A 16,398-nucleotide genomic window follows, 5' to 3' on the forward strand; every position below is an offset into this window, starting at 1 on the left:
GAAATACACCATTAAAAGTAGTAGGTGTGCAACTCTCACTCTCTGTTATGTTTTGTTTAAGTGAAATGTTTTATTAAAAAAAATAAGGATTTTATAAAAATAAACTGAAAGGTGATGTATATATAGGCAGTGGTGATTAAATTTTCTGCAAATTAAATGATAATTCAATTCTATATATTATGTTTGGTTTGCAAAAACAAAGTCTTATCAAAGAGTTTTGAAACACGTGTCATTTGGATAATAAAAGTGGTTTATCTCTTATTTTATTTCATTTTATTATTTTAAATTTTTCAAAATTTCAAGTAAAATATAATAAATAATTTAACTTTTTAAAATTTTTAAACAATAATAATATTAAAAAATAATATTTTATTTAATTTTTAATTTTGATTTCAATTTATCTCATCTTAATTTATTATTAAAACGAGCTAAAAGCCTGTTTCTTGATTGGTATAATCTCCAACTCTCGAAAATGGCCTTTGCCAGAAGTACACGGGGTTGGGTACCTCTGGGGAATCGTATAACTACGTCAGCCTATATATTAAAAAAAAAAAAAAGGGTAAAGAAATGAAACCCAAAGTGAAACATCAGAAACATTGCTTCTGCTGGGTAGCGCTTGAGCTAAGAAAAGAAGAATCCAAACCAAGCTGGAGCTGGGTTATGCCATTGCTTGAGGACCGAATCTGGGCCAATGGTCGTCGTTGTGGGTGGCCGAAACTGCGCCGGTGATCGTCTTACTTATTCCTAAGGTTGCATCTGGATTTGTTAAATCTTCTGAAGACACAAGTGGGTTTGGGTCTTCCTAGTTATTCTTAATTGATTTTTCTCCCAACGTGTCCTGAATCAATAAGATTTTTCAATGGTTATTCTCAGTTGGTTCCTCCATTCTTGAGCAAAATGTCAGCTTTTCTGTCTAAAAACTTGCTAAATATGTGAAAATGATACTTGTTATGATAAGTTAATTGTGTATTTATTTATGCTGATAGTGATAATATTCATGAATTTTTTTCATTGAAAATGATATCTGTACAATCTTTGTACAGGCCTCCACTTAGAAAGCATAACACCTTAGATGGTATTAAGTGACATTTTGGTTCAAGGATACGGACGTTGGAGAATAAGGCTTTTAGAATGACCTGACCTCTTCTTTTGGTTGCATTCTATTCTAGTGGAGACGAAGGGAGGTTTGGGACATGTGAAGAAGAAAAAAAGAAGAAGCAGAAGACGATGAGAAGAAGAAGATGAGAAAAATGAAAATGAGAAGATGAAATTACAGAACCTGTAATCGCCTTCGTGGTCGTCTACTGCTACAGTTTGCTTTTATTCCATGCAGTGAGGTGTTTCTTCTATTTGGAAAGTCAAGTTTGATTTTTCATGTTTTGGGATTTTTAGCAATGCACTGTTTTATTATTGCCCACATGGTGAGGCGGGTACGCAGGGGGTTCCCAACCCCAGGTGCAAGTAGAGTTTTTAAATAGGAATAATGGTTTCAGACTGTTCTGATTGGGAACAAGATTTTAGTCTACTGTGGGTTCCAATGGAGTTGAGAAAAATATCTTATTCCGTAGAGTCATGTCATTCAATTTTGATAAATACTTTAACTATAAAGAAATTATATAAAAATAACTTTACAAACTGATGTACTTTGATATAGTACATCAAATTGTAAAATTATTTTTAATATAAAGTAGATCTAACGCATCAGGTGAAATCACGTCAGTTTATGAATTTATTTTTGTGTAATCTCTTTATATCTGTAACAGTTCTCTTCAATCTTATATTACATTATCAAGAATTTCCTCGTTTAATTGAGTTCCCCATTGAACAGGATGTGCCCTAGCCTCCCATTCCCATTATCTGAGATTCCAAAACTCACTAATGTCAACAAACCAAACATAGAAGAACAATGTCTGAAGTCGAACTGCTGAGCTCCGCCACTGAGTTTTCGTGGCCAACGACCTTTTCTGCCATGCCATTAACTAAACCCGATGACTATCTTACTCCTTTCTCTCCTCTCTCTGACTAGGTTAATGTCCTCGTCGAGAATGGGAGAAGATGGTTAATGGTAGAAGATGGTTAACATGTGAACCATCGTGTTGAAGTTAGTGGGCCGGTAGGAATTAAAGAAGGGTTGTGGTCCATGGTTGAAACATAGTCATGGCTATGCGTTTTAGAAAAGGGAAAAGGGAGGGATATGATAATTCTCGTATAGGCTGAAGTAGGGCTTGGATGGTTGTGATATTCATGTTCCTAGGGTTGGTCAAGGAGCAAGCAACAAATGAAAATGAAAAAAAGAAAGAAGACGGGACTGTAAATAAGGTGTTTACAACTAGTTACCATCACTGGTAACTCAAAATCGAGGTACACGCTCTGAATAATCAAAACAAAGTAAATTTGCCAAAGGAAGACTGAATTGGGACGAGCGAAGAGATCTGTCATAAATACAAAACATTTCTTCATCTTACACATTTGTAATTGAACACATAAAGAGAAGATTGTTCATATACATATATTGCACACCATCTTACTCCATAAAGATGAATGGGTCTCAACCCTACACGGCAATAACAAAGTGCAGAGACAAATCAATCCACATAATACATCTGACCTGGGTATAACATCATCTTTGCAAAACTCTTATTAAATGGTTCCCCTCTGGAGAGGATCAATAACAGAATAGGCTACCTGGTAACATCATATAGAGCTCAAGAAGATGCGGTGGTGGTAGAGGAAGATGGATTAAATGAAACCTGCTCGGCACAAGACAGAACCTCATGAGGCCCTGCCTCCTCACGGCCAACACCCATAAGGTCAAGGTAATACAGGTAATGGGAAATGATGATGTTCATGGAGTCAATATCACCCTTGCCGCAAACAAAGTCCCCATAAAGAATGTTCATTGTGGTGCCAAAACCAGGAACACGTTTAGCCAAAGTGTCATTCTTGGTCGGCTTCCAGTTGCCAATAAAGGCATCATGGGCTGAAGGCTGCGACTTCTTGATTGGGGTCATCCACCTCCAAATTGCAGCCTGGAAAGCAAGGGTAGCATTCTGCTCAATGTATTCTGGATGATTCAACAGGTCTGCTTTCAAAGCCTCCCCAGCTGCACCATAGTTGTAGTTCCTGCAACCAAAAATATTTAAAGCATCATTTTAGCAAGAGAACGTTAAAAATACGACCAATTACTGTTGGTTTTTCTATGAATTAGTCCATAAATAAAATGATCCCAACTGGTGTATGAGTCAGTTTTTCCATGAAGATGCTTAATGCATGTTTGGGGTTGTGGTAGAAAATATTGCTTTTAGCTTAAGACTTATAGCTTAGAGCTTAACGTAATAAGTTCTACCATTAAAAAGCTATTTACTGTTTGGGATTCGTATGTCTAGAGCACTTTCAAATATATTAGACTTGTTTGGAAACGAATTTAAAAAGCACTTTTTGAGGTAGAAATGACACAAAAGGGTATTATTCTTGATAGAAATAAAATATTATAATAAAATAACAACGAAAATAGTCTAATAGATTTTTCAGTAATTATAAAAAAAAAAAAAAAAGGTTGAAGACAAACTGCCATCTGAAAATTTTCAGCTCCATCTGAAAGTTGAAGGTGTGAAGGTCTTCTAGTTGTGAAGGTCTTCGGAGGCTGAGAGAGAGAGAGAGAGAGAAGGGGGGGTGGGAAGGGGAGGGGCAAAGTTGTCGTTGTGGTAAAATAGTGAGAAGCATTTTGTAATATACATGTAACGGAAAAATAGGACTTACTTTTTGCAAAATGCTTTTGTTGAAACGTGTTTTTTAGCTTTTTTTTTTTATTATTTAAAAGTACTTTACTATAAAATTACCAAACAGGTCAATTTTATCATTTAAGTACTTTAAACCATTTTAAAACACTTTTTAAACTTTCCACCGCAACCCCAAACAGGCTCTTAGTGTTGCGATCTGAAAACTTATGTACGAGACAAGTAGGTTATTTTCATCAAGTTCTGTTACATATTTGGTATTTTTCATCGCATGACACAGATCCTTTAGTGACAGGAAAAAACAGTGTGATAAACTGAAAGATTGAGGCGAACAACAGGAAATAATAGACAGAAAAGAAAAGGAAAAGGAAACAGTTAGGTTTGATTATGAACATATATACCGACCAGTAGATAGGCAAGGCACCACGGCCGTAGTATTCAGCTCCAGGAGCACAAGGGTAGGTGAATTTGTAGGAGTCGTCGCAGTATGACTGGCTGGGACTCATTTCCTTGTTGAAGCAAAGCCCCCAAGCGAGGGGTCCTCCTGTCGCCACTCCATAACCACCTGGAGATAGAACCCAATTAACTATATTCACATCTCACCATGGTGGTTAATCGTCAATGAAATTATAGGAACAACCAAACAAGTCCTCGTAAATTAATACCAGTTCCTCCAATCCAATAAATTGAATCAAGCACCCAGGTAATCCAAACCCACTCTACAATTTCTATTTATCAAGTAAATTCCGTTGTTTAATCTAATTGCCAATAGCTTGTACCCCAGCACTCGATATAAGGAAACACAGGCATTTAAGGATAAAGATCCTAAATTTCTAATAACCATTTTTTTTTTATAGGAAAACAATAGTTAGGAATAATTGTATATCGTTCAGTTCTATGCCGAGCGGTAAATTCTGAACCATTTCATAGAAATAATTGTCAGGACACAACCGTAGTGAGGAAGCTTAGAAAATCAGCAACCCAGGATAACTGAATCCCATAAAAAACCATCATCTATAAGCAGAGAAAGTGGAAAAAAGAGTGTAACAGTACGTACAAGAAGTCTTGCTGCCTACATGGGCGAGGAAGGCGGCGATTTCCTTCATCTTCAAAACCTTGAGGCCGGTGGTGCCGAAGCCGATGGGCTCATAAATTGCGGCGGCTGTGATGAAGGACTGGTAGTCCCAAAAGCCGACGGCGTGAGCCACGGGAGAGTTCCTCTTGGAGAATAGATTCTCAAACTGGTAGGTCTGGAAGTAGTCGGTGATGGTTTCGTTACAACAGTAAATGGACCACCCCTTGCATTCCCACCCTTTGTCGCACATCTTCTTCCCATTCACAGTCTTCACCTTCGTCACCGTGTCCGCATCGCATTCTGCCACATTCGCTACCACCACCAACATCAATCCCAGAACCACGACAATGTCCCTTCCCTTCATCTTCGCAGCGAAATCTTGACTCGTGCTGTGTTACGTCGGGTCGTATCGTATCGTATTCTTCGGGTGCAATGCAAGGAAGAGAAAGACCAAAGGAAGGAAGTAGAAGAAGGAAAGGGTGTGCTTGGCGGTCTTTTTCTCTTCTGCCAGCAGATTCTGAATTTTTGCGTAGAGAGGAACCCGATGGGTGCTTAAAGAGCATGCGACTTTGAGGGTTGGACGGTGGATCCTGGAAGCAGTTGCTCGTAGTTTAAGTAGCCCAGCCTCCAACCAAACTGCTCCACCGACAAAAAGGAACGGATGGAGTTTCTACTTGGGTCTTTTGGGGAAACCTGTTAGGCCCATCAACAACGCAAGATTTAAAAATAAATAAATAAATAAATACGAAACAAACAATAGGATAATTGAATTTCAAAATTGGGGTTCTAATTCACATAAATCATCCTGGTAAAAAGGCCTATAAGGTTGATAAAAAGTCCTTTGAAGAGTAGAATGTTGCGGACTTGTTTAAGAACTAAAAATGGCTAAAATATATATATTTAAATACAAAATATACACGTGCGAACGTGAATAGCTAAGTTTTCAAATAATAATTATCATATTCACATGTAAAAAAATCATTGATTTCAAACTCATAGAATTTTTTTTTTTTTTTTGCGTGTTAAATGGTGTTCTAACATATCATCTTCAAGCGTCTATCAGAGACCTTTAAACCTTAATTCCTCAACATAGGGATCGACAGTTTCTTCTAATGACGGAAGTAGCTTTGCTTAATGTTTGTATGCCAAGCAATTTTCTGAATTCAAGTTTTAATATTGGCCCCAACGCTTTGCTACCTTCATGAGATGCTCCAGATCAATGCAACATTTTCCACACAGTTTCTGTTGAGCATACTAGATGCTACACAGTTTTAGAAGTAATCGGTATAAACATAAGAAAGATACTACACTCTATCTTTGTCCATATTAGATAAGAAAGTATGATACAGAGTTCATATAGATGAAAAAATGGCTCAAGTTAAAAGCAAAGTCTCTTGACTTGAACGGGTATGGAGATTGTTATGTGAATCTAGCCACCACAGCATTAACGTACTTATTCCTTATTACATATCATCTCTCTCTCTCTCTCTCTCTCTCTCAAGCGTGTAAAAACAGTGGTATACTGGCATTTAAAATAGAAAATTAACCCGCAAAACACAAAGACAGGAGGCTGAATGGAGGTCGGTCACTCGCGGGCAACTAAAACTACTTGTTTTCCAGCACTGCTGCCACTGAACATTGCAACCAGAGCTGCAGGGCCACTCTCGAGGCCTTCAGCTGTGTCTTCCACATACACTATCTTTCCTTCTCTAATGTAAGGCAGCACAAGTTCTAAGAACTTGGGAAACAGGTGATAGTAATCGTACACTGTGAATCCTTCTATTCGGATCCGCTTAAATACAACTTTCAACAAATGCTTTATGCCATCAGGCTCCTCAAGATTGTACTGCGATATCATTCCAGCAACAGAAATGCGGCCATGGAGTCTCATGTTGAGAAGAACTGCATCAAGTATTTTGCCCCCAACATTATCGAAATAAATGTCAATGCCTTCAGGGAAGTATCTACAGCATTCGGGAAAATATCGTCGTTATTGACATTTATAAAGTTGATAGCTATGCAAACTTCTTGGTCAGGTCCTTTTATTGATTGGGGAAAATTGTAGTTTCGGGTGCTTCTCCAGTTGACAACTAAGACAAATATGCAACTGGCATTCTGTGCCATTGATTTGTTTATGACTGGTTAGATTCAAATTGTATACTGACCTTTTCAGAGCTGCATCCAAGTCATGCTCTTCCTTATAATTGAAAGCGTCATCGAATCCAAGCTTGTTCTTTAGTATATCAGCCTTGTTCAAAAACAAAAGCGAGGCATAAATTGATGTTTATGGCTAACAAGAGACTCATACAAGCAGCACCCTACTCTCTCTCCCTCTCCTACTCCTCCCCCCCCCCCCACAAAAAAAAAAAGAAAAGAAAAAACACTAGAAAATATGAAGACAAAAACTTCAGCAACAATTAGGACCTCTGGTAGGGTTGGTCTGCAAATCGTTTCTAAAATCATTGGCCAATATTTACTAACATGTCTCGACTTTTACATTCCCTGTTCTTTAAAACAGAGGTCCAGGCTCGCATGGAACAAAAAGATTGGAACCCAGCAATGGAAGCCATATGACCAAGTTAAGAGTCTAGGGACTAATGGAGTTTGAAGTTTCATGTTTTATGAATTGTGTAAATTTCTGAAACGTTAACTGAAGATAGAAACTACACTTCATTCAGGGTCAAGAAAACAATGTACAATGAGTAGAACTGGAAAAATCAGTTCAAGGTCAGACAGAATATATGCTGTTCGTCAGAACCCTTTTAAGATTATATACACGAAACGATCAGCAGCTAAATCAGAAAGACTGGTAGAATAGTATTGGAAGCGGGCATCAAACAGGGAATGGTTAATCTTTTATCCTGTTCTTTCTAATTTAATAGATGGCATAACACCAATAGAGGGGATACCTTTTCCTGGCTTCCAGCACTTCCAACAACATAACAACCCATCAGTTTAGCAAACTGTCCAACGAGCTGACCAACTGCGCCATATGCTGATGAGATAAAGACATATTCTCCCTTCTTGGGTGAACAAACCTCATAGAAACCCGCATAAGCAGTCATACCAGGCATACCTATGCGCAAAAGCAAATGCAATTAAATGGCTCATTGAACATATAAGGAAGCCACATGCATTCAATGGAAGTATCTATAGCTGTCACTATTAGCATTACTAATTTATCTTTGATTATTTATTTATTTTCAACAGAATTCCCAAGTCTATATACAATACTTATATGATGGAAAAAGTAACATAATTTTTGTTTTTTGTTTTTTTTTGAAAAAACGGTTTCTTTTGAAACTCAGCCCAAATTCATCGAAATTTCATCATCCAGTGAGCAAACGACTTACCAAGAAGTCCAGTATAGTAGGAAAGGGGAAGATCAGTGTGCTCGATTTTAAAGAGGCTTTCGATCAGTTTATTTGTGATCAGACTGTATTCTTCCCATTTGGTTACTCCCCAAACCAAGTCTCCTTTCTTGAAGTCTGGGTGCCCGGAATCCACAACTTTAGCCACTCCATACCCAACTATTGGCTGCAGGTTTCAACAATAGAAAAACATGTTAAACCAAGTTCCAACCAAAACAGAGCATGCAGTAAATAGGAATAAATTTAAATTGAAGATGATGTGTATACATGCCAGAGAAAAAGAGAGACCAACATAAGGGCAGGGCTTACTGAATCAGGGGCGAAGGAATTATAGAGGCGATCTGGGTTTTTTTCCTTTGTGCCTCGCATGTAGGGATCGCATGGGAGGTAAAGGTTCTTCACCAGAACTGCTTTCGAACCATCTGGGACCTTCAAGCGTATGGTACTAGTGCTGAAGTACATGTCTGATTCTTTAGGATTGCCATCTATGTAGTCTCTAGCCAGCACCTGTTTGTTCTTCACTTCTTCACCATGATAATCCGCCATGGTTACTTACGTCTCTCTTGCTCGATCTTTTCTCTACAATTTCGTGTTGTAGTGATGTGCAAGACGTTCTCCTTCTCCTTCTATATGCAAGAAAGCCACCATGTCCAGGTTCATAAACAGAAGCGCCGGTGTAATCATAATATTCAATTCTCGTAAAAACAAAATATTGTAATCGACTTTATTGCTTACGATTTTCCACACCGTTTATCTTATTTTATTATTATAATTTTTTTTAAATTTTTATATAAAATATAATAAATAATTCAACTTTATCAAATCAGAAAATTCTTATCTCATCTTACAATCTAAACTATAACTATTTATTTACCCCCAACATATAGCATTTCGGATTAATTTAATTGGTGCAAAAAGATACCATCCACGTTAAATGATAAAATTTTATTTGTCAAATTTAAAATTTAAATTTAGGGTAATTTATTAAATATACTCTATATTAGGAGTGATACCCACATTTACGGGTGGGTTCAACCCTTCCCCGCTCCCGCATATGCAAAGGTAGTATTTCCATTTTCCACCCCACACCCAAGGCCCCTCGCCCCACTACCCACTCATGCAGGAGTGAGGCAGCAACTATCTACCCCTACTCTACACCATGGCTTGAGAATATAATTTTTTTAATTCAAATAAGAAAAATTACATAATTTGTTTATGTATAAATTGATTTAAGCGAATGTCTCGTGGATGAGTTTCCTCCGGTGTAGAAGAATAATGATACATTAATGTGTGTGTATGAATTTATTGGTCTAAAATTCTAGATCAGTTCCTAAAATATGGTTCTTTTTCTAACTCCAACTAAAAAAAAAAAAAAACCTAAACCCTAATATAACCTCTCATGTTCTTGCTGTTTTATTGGTTTTGATCTTTGATCCTTTTTAAACCAAAGAAAAGAGTAGATCTTCGATCAAGAATATATATTCTGACTTTTCGTCCATTATCAATAGATCACATAAACAACAACAACAACAATAACAACATTACAGTACTGATCATGACAGTACATGAAAATTTAGCTTTCTAATTAGTAACTATAGAAACCCCTAGATGTAAGAACAACATGGTTCTTTTTCTAACTCCAACAACAACATTACACATATCTTCCAGGCCATTATCTTCAGCATCAGTTTGATAATCCTACCAATAATTAGACGGACAGGATAAAAATGTTATCAGAACAACCAACAAGGCGACAGAAAACAGAGAGAATCAACTACACTTTTAAATGCCTTCGCATATTCTTTCTACTTTCTGAGTCTGTAGTGTTATAGAATCAATGCTAGTGGACAAGTCCACTCTTTTCTGTCACTTTCTTTGCAATTTGAAGAGGGGAACGCAGGCATTAGTGGAGTTAATTTAGTATTCATTTCAAGACTTTTGTCAAGCTAAAAACACATAGGATGCTGAGCTTTACTCATTGACTTATCTTCAGATTATATTTCGCAAAGAACATAAAAAAAAGTAACCCATTCACAATAATTTCAAGGACTTTCTCTCAAGTTTCTTCACTCGGATAATCAATGATTTGATTTGAAAAAAATATGGAATGCAGTGAAGATAAAGGAAAATGATGATTACCTTTCCAAACCCAGAAATTCGAGACAGAGATTCGCAATCGGCACGTAACCCAGATCTAAACCAAAAAGAAGAGGAAAAAAAATATAATAAACACAATCACAGCATCTAGAGAAATCCTTTACTTTTTATAGATCTACACACAGAAACTCAAAAATGTAAATATGAACTCAGATCTAGCTAAAGTGGGCAACGGCCAACGAGAGAGGAAAGTGATATACAAACACCAAAGCTTAGATCTAGCCAGAGTGGGCAACGACAGATGATGAAATAATTTATAGCTTTAACCAGATCCACCCAGAAAATCCAATACAAGCCCAGAAAAAAAAAAAAAAAAAAAAAAAAACAACAACAACAACCAAACCGAGAGAGAGACAGAGAGAGAGAGATTAACATACCGTAGGCTTCGAGAGAGTTGAGAGACGGCACGGCTAGGGTTGAGAGACGGCACGGCTAGGGTTGAGACTTGAGAGAAGACTCTGCAGTGAGGGAGGTTTCGAAATTGCCAAATCCGTTCGAGAGAGTTCGAGAGAGTTGAGAGGAAAAGAAATCAAAGATTAAAACGGTGTCGTTTTCGGCAAATAATAAAATAAGCGGACATAAAACCGGTAACGGATTATCGGATTATAAAACCGGATCCGTAACCGGATCCGGGTTTTATAAAACCGCCCCGGTGTAATCCGGGCGGATAACCGCCCGGATTGACCCGGATCCGGATTTCCGGACTGGTCCGGAAAAAATCCGGTCCGGATGCACACCATTGATACATTTACGAGACATTCAAGATAAATGGGATTGCTCAATTTTTAATCATATAATTTATTAAGGTATTTTGATTAGGACTCATTTGTTTATATAAATGAGATGTCATTAAAGTTAAATAAAATATTATTATACTATAATTTTTTAATATTAATTTTATTTTAAAATTAAAAAAATTGATTTATTTATTATAAATTAGATGAAATTATAAAAAAATAATAATAATTAGATGAAATGTGGTGATTTATAAAAACAAATTATGCCTAAGTATTCCATGATCATTAATTAATAGATTGATGAAATGCTATGATTAGATAAAGTGGGGCTTTATCCCAAATTATATTTATATTATAAGAAATCGAATTGGATAGAGCAGTAGTTGTGACAGACGTCACAGCTAACTTCATCGTATGTGTATTTTTAATGGAAAATTCTAAATTAATGCACGATAATATGCCTTTGCACCGTCGAATTGATAAACGATGACACGATATGTACTGCTACACCACTATACCACCATACCACGTCATTATTTAGTCAAATGGGTGCAGTTATTCTATAACTTTTAAACTAATGATATAATTTAATTTATAAGGTAAATTTTATAAATTAAACCATAGAATTTAAATAGTATCAATGCCATGCCATACGGACTGATATAAGAATATAATAATTCAGTCAAAATTACGTTGCTGCCATCATAATTGTCAACTATTTGATATGGCATATTTAACACGTCACCTCGTGCATATAATACGGTTCAAATTTAATTGAAATTTTATTACATATAAGAAAAGTCGCGTATTAATCTGCATATTAATATTGATTCTTTTATATTTAAAAATTAAATTAATACTATTTTTAATAAAATCTATTTTTAACTAATCACAATATATTAATTCATATATTAATTCACAAATATAATTATAACTAGACTTTTTGATTTAATTGACAAGGTAAATTAGATAACGCATGTCAGATAAATGGCCAACATGTAAAATTGTCTTCCTTTTTTTTTTTCCTAAGCAAGCATTATGTAGAGTCTTTTTATCCAGTTACGTACAGTGCACAACTATTTTATTATTATTATTTTTTATTTTTGTTAAATTAATTAAATTCTTTTACTCATCATCTATATATATATTTGCTAAAAGATAAAAATAAAAAATAAATAAATAAGTAAAAATAAGTGTGTGATGTAAGAATAATGAATAGAATTATTCTATTATATCACTATAACAAAAAACATTTTTTGGGACGAAAATTTTCGTCCCAAAATATATAGATTTCGTTCCGAAAGATTTTTTGGGACGAAATTTTTTCGTCCAAGGTCGTTCCAACATCACTGTCCCAGAAGATATATTGGGACGAAAATCACAATTTCGTCCCAAAATATATCTTTTAGAACGATTTTGAAATTGACCGTTCGATACCGTTCGAATGATAACCTTTTTTGTCACGGTTAAAATTCATTCCAGAATGGCGTTCGAATGCTTCTCAGTTACCGTTCGAACGTTAATGTATCTTTTGAACGGTTATCAAGATACGTTCAAACGATCAATAGAATTACGTTCTAACGTTAAAGAAACAGATCGAACGGTAGAAGAGATTGAACGGTGCTGATCAATGTTCGAACGCTATGGTAATGACCTGCGTTTGAACGTTTTTTGAGCATCTGGTATCATTCGAACGGTTTGGTCATTAATATTTGAACGGTACATTATCGTTTGAACGGCCTACCCATTAATGTTCGAACGTGACACGGTCGTTCGAACGAATATTATTTTTATTAAAACCAATAATTATAAAAAAACTAAATAGACATCCATAATATTTGAAAAACATAAATTAGGAACTGTTTAATTACTCATAAAAGTTTTATAATAAGTGCGAAGAAATAAATAACCATGATACTAGTATTGTTCATACATAATTAGATAATGTCATAAGCTAGACGTAAAAAACCATCAATTGGTTGGAGGCTTGTACTGTTGCATAAGCTGTTGCGTTTGGAGTTGCATATCTCTCCTGAACTCTGCTTGTTCTTCTTCATGTTGTTTGAGGGGCATCTCCATGTCTCCTTGTCTCGCCAATTGAGCCTCTAACTTTTGTTGTTTTGCAACCAATTCTTCAATATAACATGTATCAAACAAACAATACAAGATATATTAATTAAGTATTTATATTATTAAATAATTAGATAGTTGTTTTATATCTTTCAAAATATTTTATTAATTATAACTATTTGTATTTTAATTAACATTTTAGTTAATAATTATAACTATTTGTATTGTAATTAACATTCTAGTTAATAATTATAACTATTTGTATTGTAATTAACATTCATTTTATTAATTATAATTCGGAATTTATATTTTAATTCAAATTCATTTGATTACTTTTAACTTTTAAGTATTTAAGTATTATTAAATCTAGATTATTTGTATTTTATTTAAAATTCATTTTATTAATTCAAAAATTAAGTATTTTTGTGTTATTAAAACAAAACTATTTGTATTAACCTATAGTTGAATAATTCAACTATTAAATATTTAAGTATTATTAAATCTTAGATAATTTGTAATTTAATTCATTCTCATTTGATTACTTTAATATTTTAAGTATTTAAGTATTATTAAATGTAGATTATAAATAATTCATTTTTAATTCAATTCCTGCATTTAAAGTATTAATTATTTTAACACTGACCAACATAACGTTCAAACGGTGTTAGTCACCGTTCGATCTAAGGACATACGTTCGAATGGCACACGAATACCGTTCGAACGGATTAATTCCAGATTACAGTCGTCTTCAACCTCCGAAAACCTCAACATTTACAGTCCAAATCACATAAAAAGACAGCAAATTATATGACGAACTCATTATAGCAAACGAAAACACTTATATAAAATCTAAAATAAGAATTTATTTAAGGAGAATACCTGATTTGGAGAGATAAACTGGAAAATTCATCCGTACCCAATGCCCAAAACTTATATACTTTTCATCAAACGGTAAAAACAACCTCTTAATCCGAAAATATAAAAGATTGATAGAAGTTAGTAATATTTGAGGGCTGGATTGAAAAATAATGGCGTTGGTTGGAAGAAAATGAGCGTGGGAGAGACTGGAAGTCGACTGGAATGAGTGCGAAATTATGAAGTTCTGTCGTGTAAATGTAGAACATTGACGTTCGAACGGTTATTTAATGAACGTTCGAATGTCAAATAGATTAGCGGAAAAATTTTCCCCCTCTAATTAAACGTTCGAACGTGAAAATGGCCGTTCGAACGTTTTCTTATACGTTTGAACGGTTATTTTAAACCGTTCAAAAGTCAAATTAAAATGTTGTTTATTGTATTTTTTTTGTACTATACCTTTAAATATAATAACTTGTAAATATACTATAGTTTAGAGACATAGTAATATAACTATATAATATATAATCAAACATATATTATATAGTTTAGTAACATATATAGTATAAAATATCATATTACATCTAGTATTATAGTCAAGTACATGTATTAACCTATTATATATAACATATATATGGTATCATAGCATAGGGTTATATGTATCACATGCATATATATATAGTGTTTATTATATTATATTATTATTATAATATTATTTAATAATAGGATATATACTATTATATATAGTGTCATCTATACTACTAGCAATTAGAGTGTATTATAATGATACAAAAACTAAAATTGAGTATATATAGTGTCATTTATAGTGCTAGAATAGAGAGTGTCATCTAATTAGCTTATAACTGCAATATAATATGAAAAATATACTAAACAAGTCATGTAATACATATACTATTAAATATATATATATATATTAGTTAATATCACATATAATATATATGTTATATAAATACATGAACATAGTTTCATGTATATAGTAGTCTATATTATATTAATTATACTATATAATATAACTTATACTATATACTATATAATATTCAATAGTATAATATATTTTAATTAAATATAATATAATATATACTATATATATAAAAAATTATAAATATAATATATAGTGTTTAATAATATATAAGCGCATTAAATATATTGCATTTAATATATTTAACAGTTAAAATATATTATAATTGAATTAATTATTATATTTAATATAATTAATACCGAATATTGCATTTAAATAACATTTATTATCATGAAATTTGGATTAATTAGGGAAGGGTATTAATTTTCAATTAATACATTCGAACGGTATTAACTTACCGTTCCAACGGTACCACGTTCGAACGTTTCAAATAACGTTTGAACGGTGAATATGTATAATTCGAACGTTTATAATTTACCGTTTGAATGGTTTGCCAATTTCCCTCAAAAATAATTTTGCCTATCGCACCAATATTACGTTCAAACGGTAACAATTAAACGTTCGAATAGTTAATCATTAACGGTCGAACGGTTAACTTATTTGGGACAAAAAATTTCGTCCCTAAGAATAGCGTTCGAACGCGTTCAAACGGTCTGGCATTCCGTCATTATTTTGGAACGAAATTCAAATTTCGTTCCAAAATCTCACTTTTTGGGACGATTTCCAATTCATCCCAAAGCAATTTCGTCGCAAAAAATGATTTTTGTTGTAGTGTATATATTAAATAGTTTCAAGATGCAAAAGTTGAAAGGATAGAAGGTCCTAACCATTAACACAAACCATCTTATACAGCACAAAAGAAAGGAGGGATATGAATCTAATGACTTGGCTCCTACCCATTTCCTATGAAAGGAAACTACCTAAAGCAATTTTGTTTAAGTCTGATTTTGGGCTACGATACTATTATGACCAAAAGCCGCGATAGATTGTTTTATGATGCACTTTGTTGGTTCGGTTTGGTTGAAGGAAACTCCAACTTCCCCTTTCTTACAATCTTTGATTAGAAAAAATAGAAACATAGGAAAATAGTAAATGTTTGAGGGTTTAATATGTTGGCAAACAACTATATAGGCATGTGGGGGAACACGTGCTACTGTTGGAGAGAGGAGGTTGGTTAGATCTACAAGATCCAATACTGTTGAACACTACTACCGCGCTTGCTGGGAGAAGACTCTATGTGGCATGGCAGCGCGTAGATCTCATATGCCATTTGTTCGGACGATATTCTTCCAAAAATTGAAAGATTGACAAATGAAAAGTCTTGTGGAGCGGTGCCTGACAATCTATATGGCCAAAAAATAGTAAATAGGCCCATCTTGGTGTTATGGTTAGGAAACAAGAAAAGTAGCTAAAAAAGTTAATTTGTTGGACGGCACGAAGAGGACTAGAGAGTAGG

General features: G+C 34.2%; 2 protein-coding genes across 6 annotated transcripts; both read right to left on the reverse strand.

Annotated features, from left to right (window-relative positions):
* Positions 1-2,413: 2,413 nt before the first annotated feature.
* On the reverse strand, positions 2,414-5,408 carry LOC122278606 (chitinase-like protein 1). Its single transcript, XM_043088789.1, has 3 exons — positions 4,795-5,408; positions 4,143-4,302; positions 2,414-3,123 (listed from the first exon to the last, which is right to left on the reverse strand). The coding sequence occupies exons 1-3, from the start codon at positions 5,174-5,176 to the stop codon at positions 2,706-2,708; spliced, it is 960 nt and encodes a 319-aa protein (XP_042944723.1). The 5' UTR covers positions 5,177-5,408; the 3' UTR covers positions 2,414-2,705.
* A 691-nt stretch (positions 5,409-6,099) lies between these two features.
* Positions 6,100-10,876, reverse strand: LOC122278592 (2-alkenal reductase (NADP(+)-dependent)-like). Of its 5 annotated transcripts, none has more exons than XM_043088774.1 (7): positions 10,718-10,875; positions 10,323-10,377; positions 8,493-8,806; positions 8,166-8,349; positions 7,722-7,888; positions 6,978-7,060; positions 6,100-6,776 (listed from the first exon to the last, which is right to left on the reverse strand). In XM_043088774.1, the coding sequence occupies exons 3-7, from the start codon at positions 8,727-8,729 to the stop codon at positions 6,398-6,400; spliced, it is 1,050 nt and encodes a 349-aa protein (XP_042944708.1). In that variant the 5' UTR covers positions 8,730-8,806; positions 10,323-10,377; positions 10,718-10,875; the 3' UTR covers positions 6,100-6,397. The 5 variants fall into 5 exon arrangements, with proteins under 5 accessions (XP_042944708.1, XP_042944705.1, XP_042944713.1 ...); XM_043088771.1 differs by having other exon boundaries at positions 8,493-8,809; XM_043088784.1 differs by having other exon boundaries at positions 6,505-6,714; positions 8,493-8,809; positions 10,718-10,876.
* Between the last annotated feature and the right edge of the window lie 5,522 nt (positions 10,877-16,398).

The sequence above is a fragment of the Carya illinoinensis genome, chromosome 1 (genome assembly GCF_018687715.1).
Source record: "Carya illinoinensis cultivar Pawnee chromosome 1, C.illinoinensisPawnee_v1, whole genome shotgun sequence".
Taxonomy (NCBI): domain Eukaryota; kingdom Viridiplantae; phylum Streptophyta; class Magnoliopsida; order Fagales; family Juglandaceae; genus Carya; species Carya illinoinensis.

What these genes read in the sequence shown, in the direction of transcription:
- LOC122278606 (XM_043088789.1), bottom strand. Translation starts at nt 5,176, where the DNA reads ATGAAGGGAAGGGACATTGTCGTGGTTCTGGGATTGATGTTGGTGGTG. An exon ending in TGTAGGCAGCAAGACTTCTT is followed by an intron (nt 4,303 to 4,794) that starts GTACGTACTGTT and finishes TTCTATCTCCAG; the next exon opens with GTGGTTATGGAGTGGCGACA. An exon ending in GGTGCCTTGCCTATCTACTG is followed by an intron (nt 3,124 to 4,142) that starts GTCGGTATATAT and finishes TTTTGGTTGCAG; the next exon opens with GAACTACAACTATGGTGCAG.
- LOC122278592 (XM_043088774.1), bottom strand. Translation starts at nt 8,729, where the DNA reads ATGGCGGATTATCATGGTGAAGAAGTGAAGAACAAACAGGTGCTGGCT. An exon ending in ATTCCTTCGCCCCTGATTCA is followed by an intron (nt 8,350 to 8,492) that starts GTAAGCCCTGCC and finishes TGAAACCTGCAG; the next exon opens with CCAATAGTTGGGTATGGAGT. An exon ending in GTGCTGGAAGCCAGGAAAAG is followed by an intron (nt 7,061 to 7,721) that starts GTATCCCCTCTA and finishes TTTTTGAACAAG; the next exon opens with GCTGATATACTAAAGAACAA.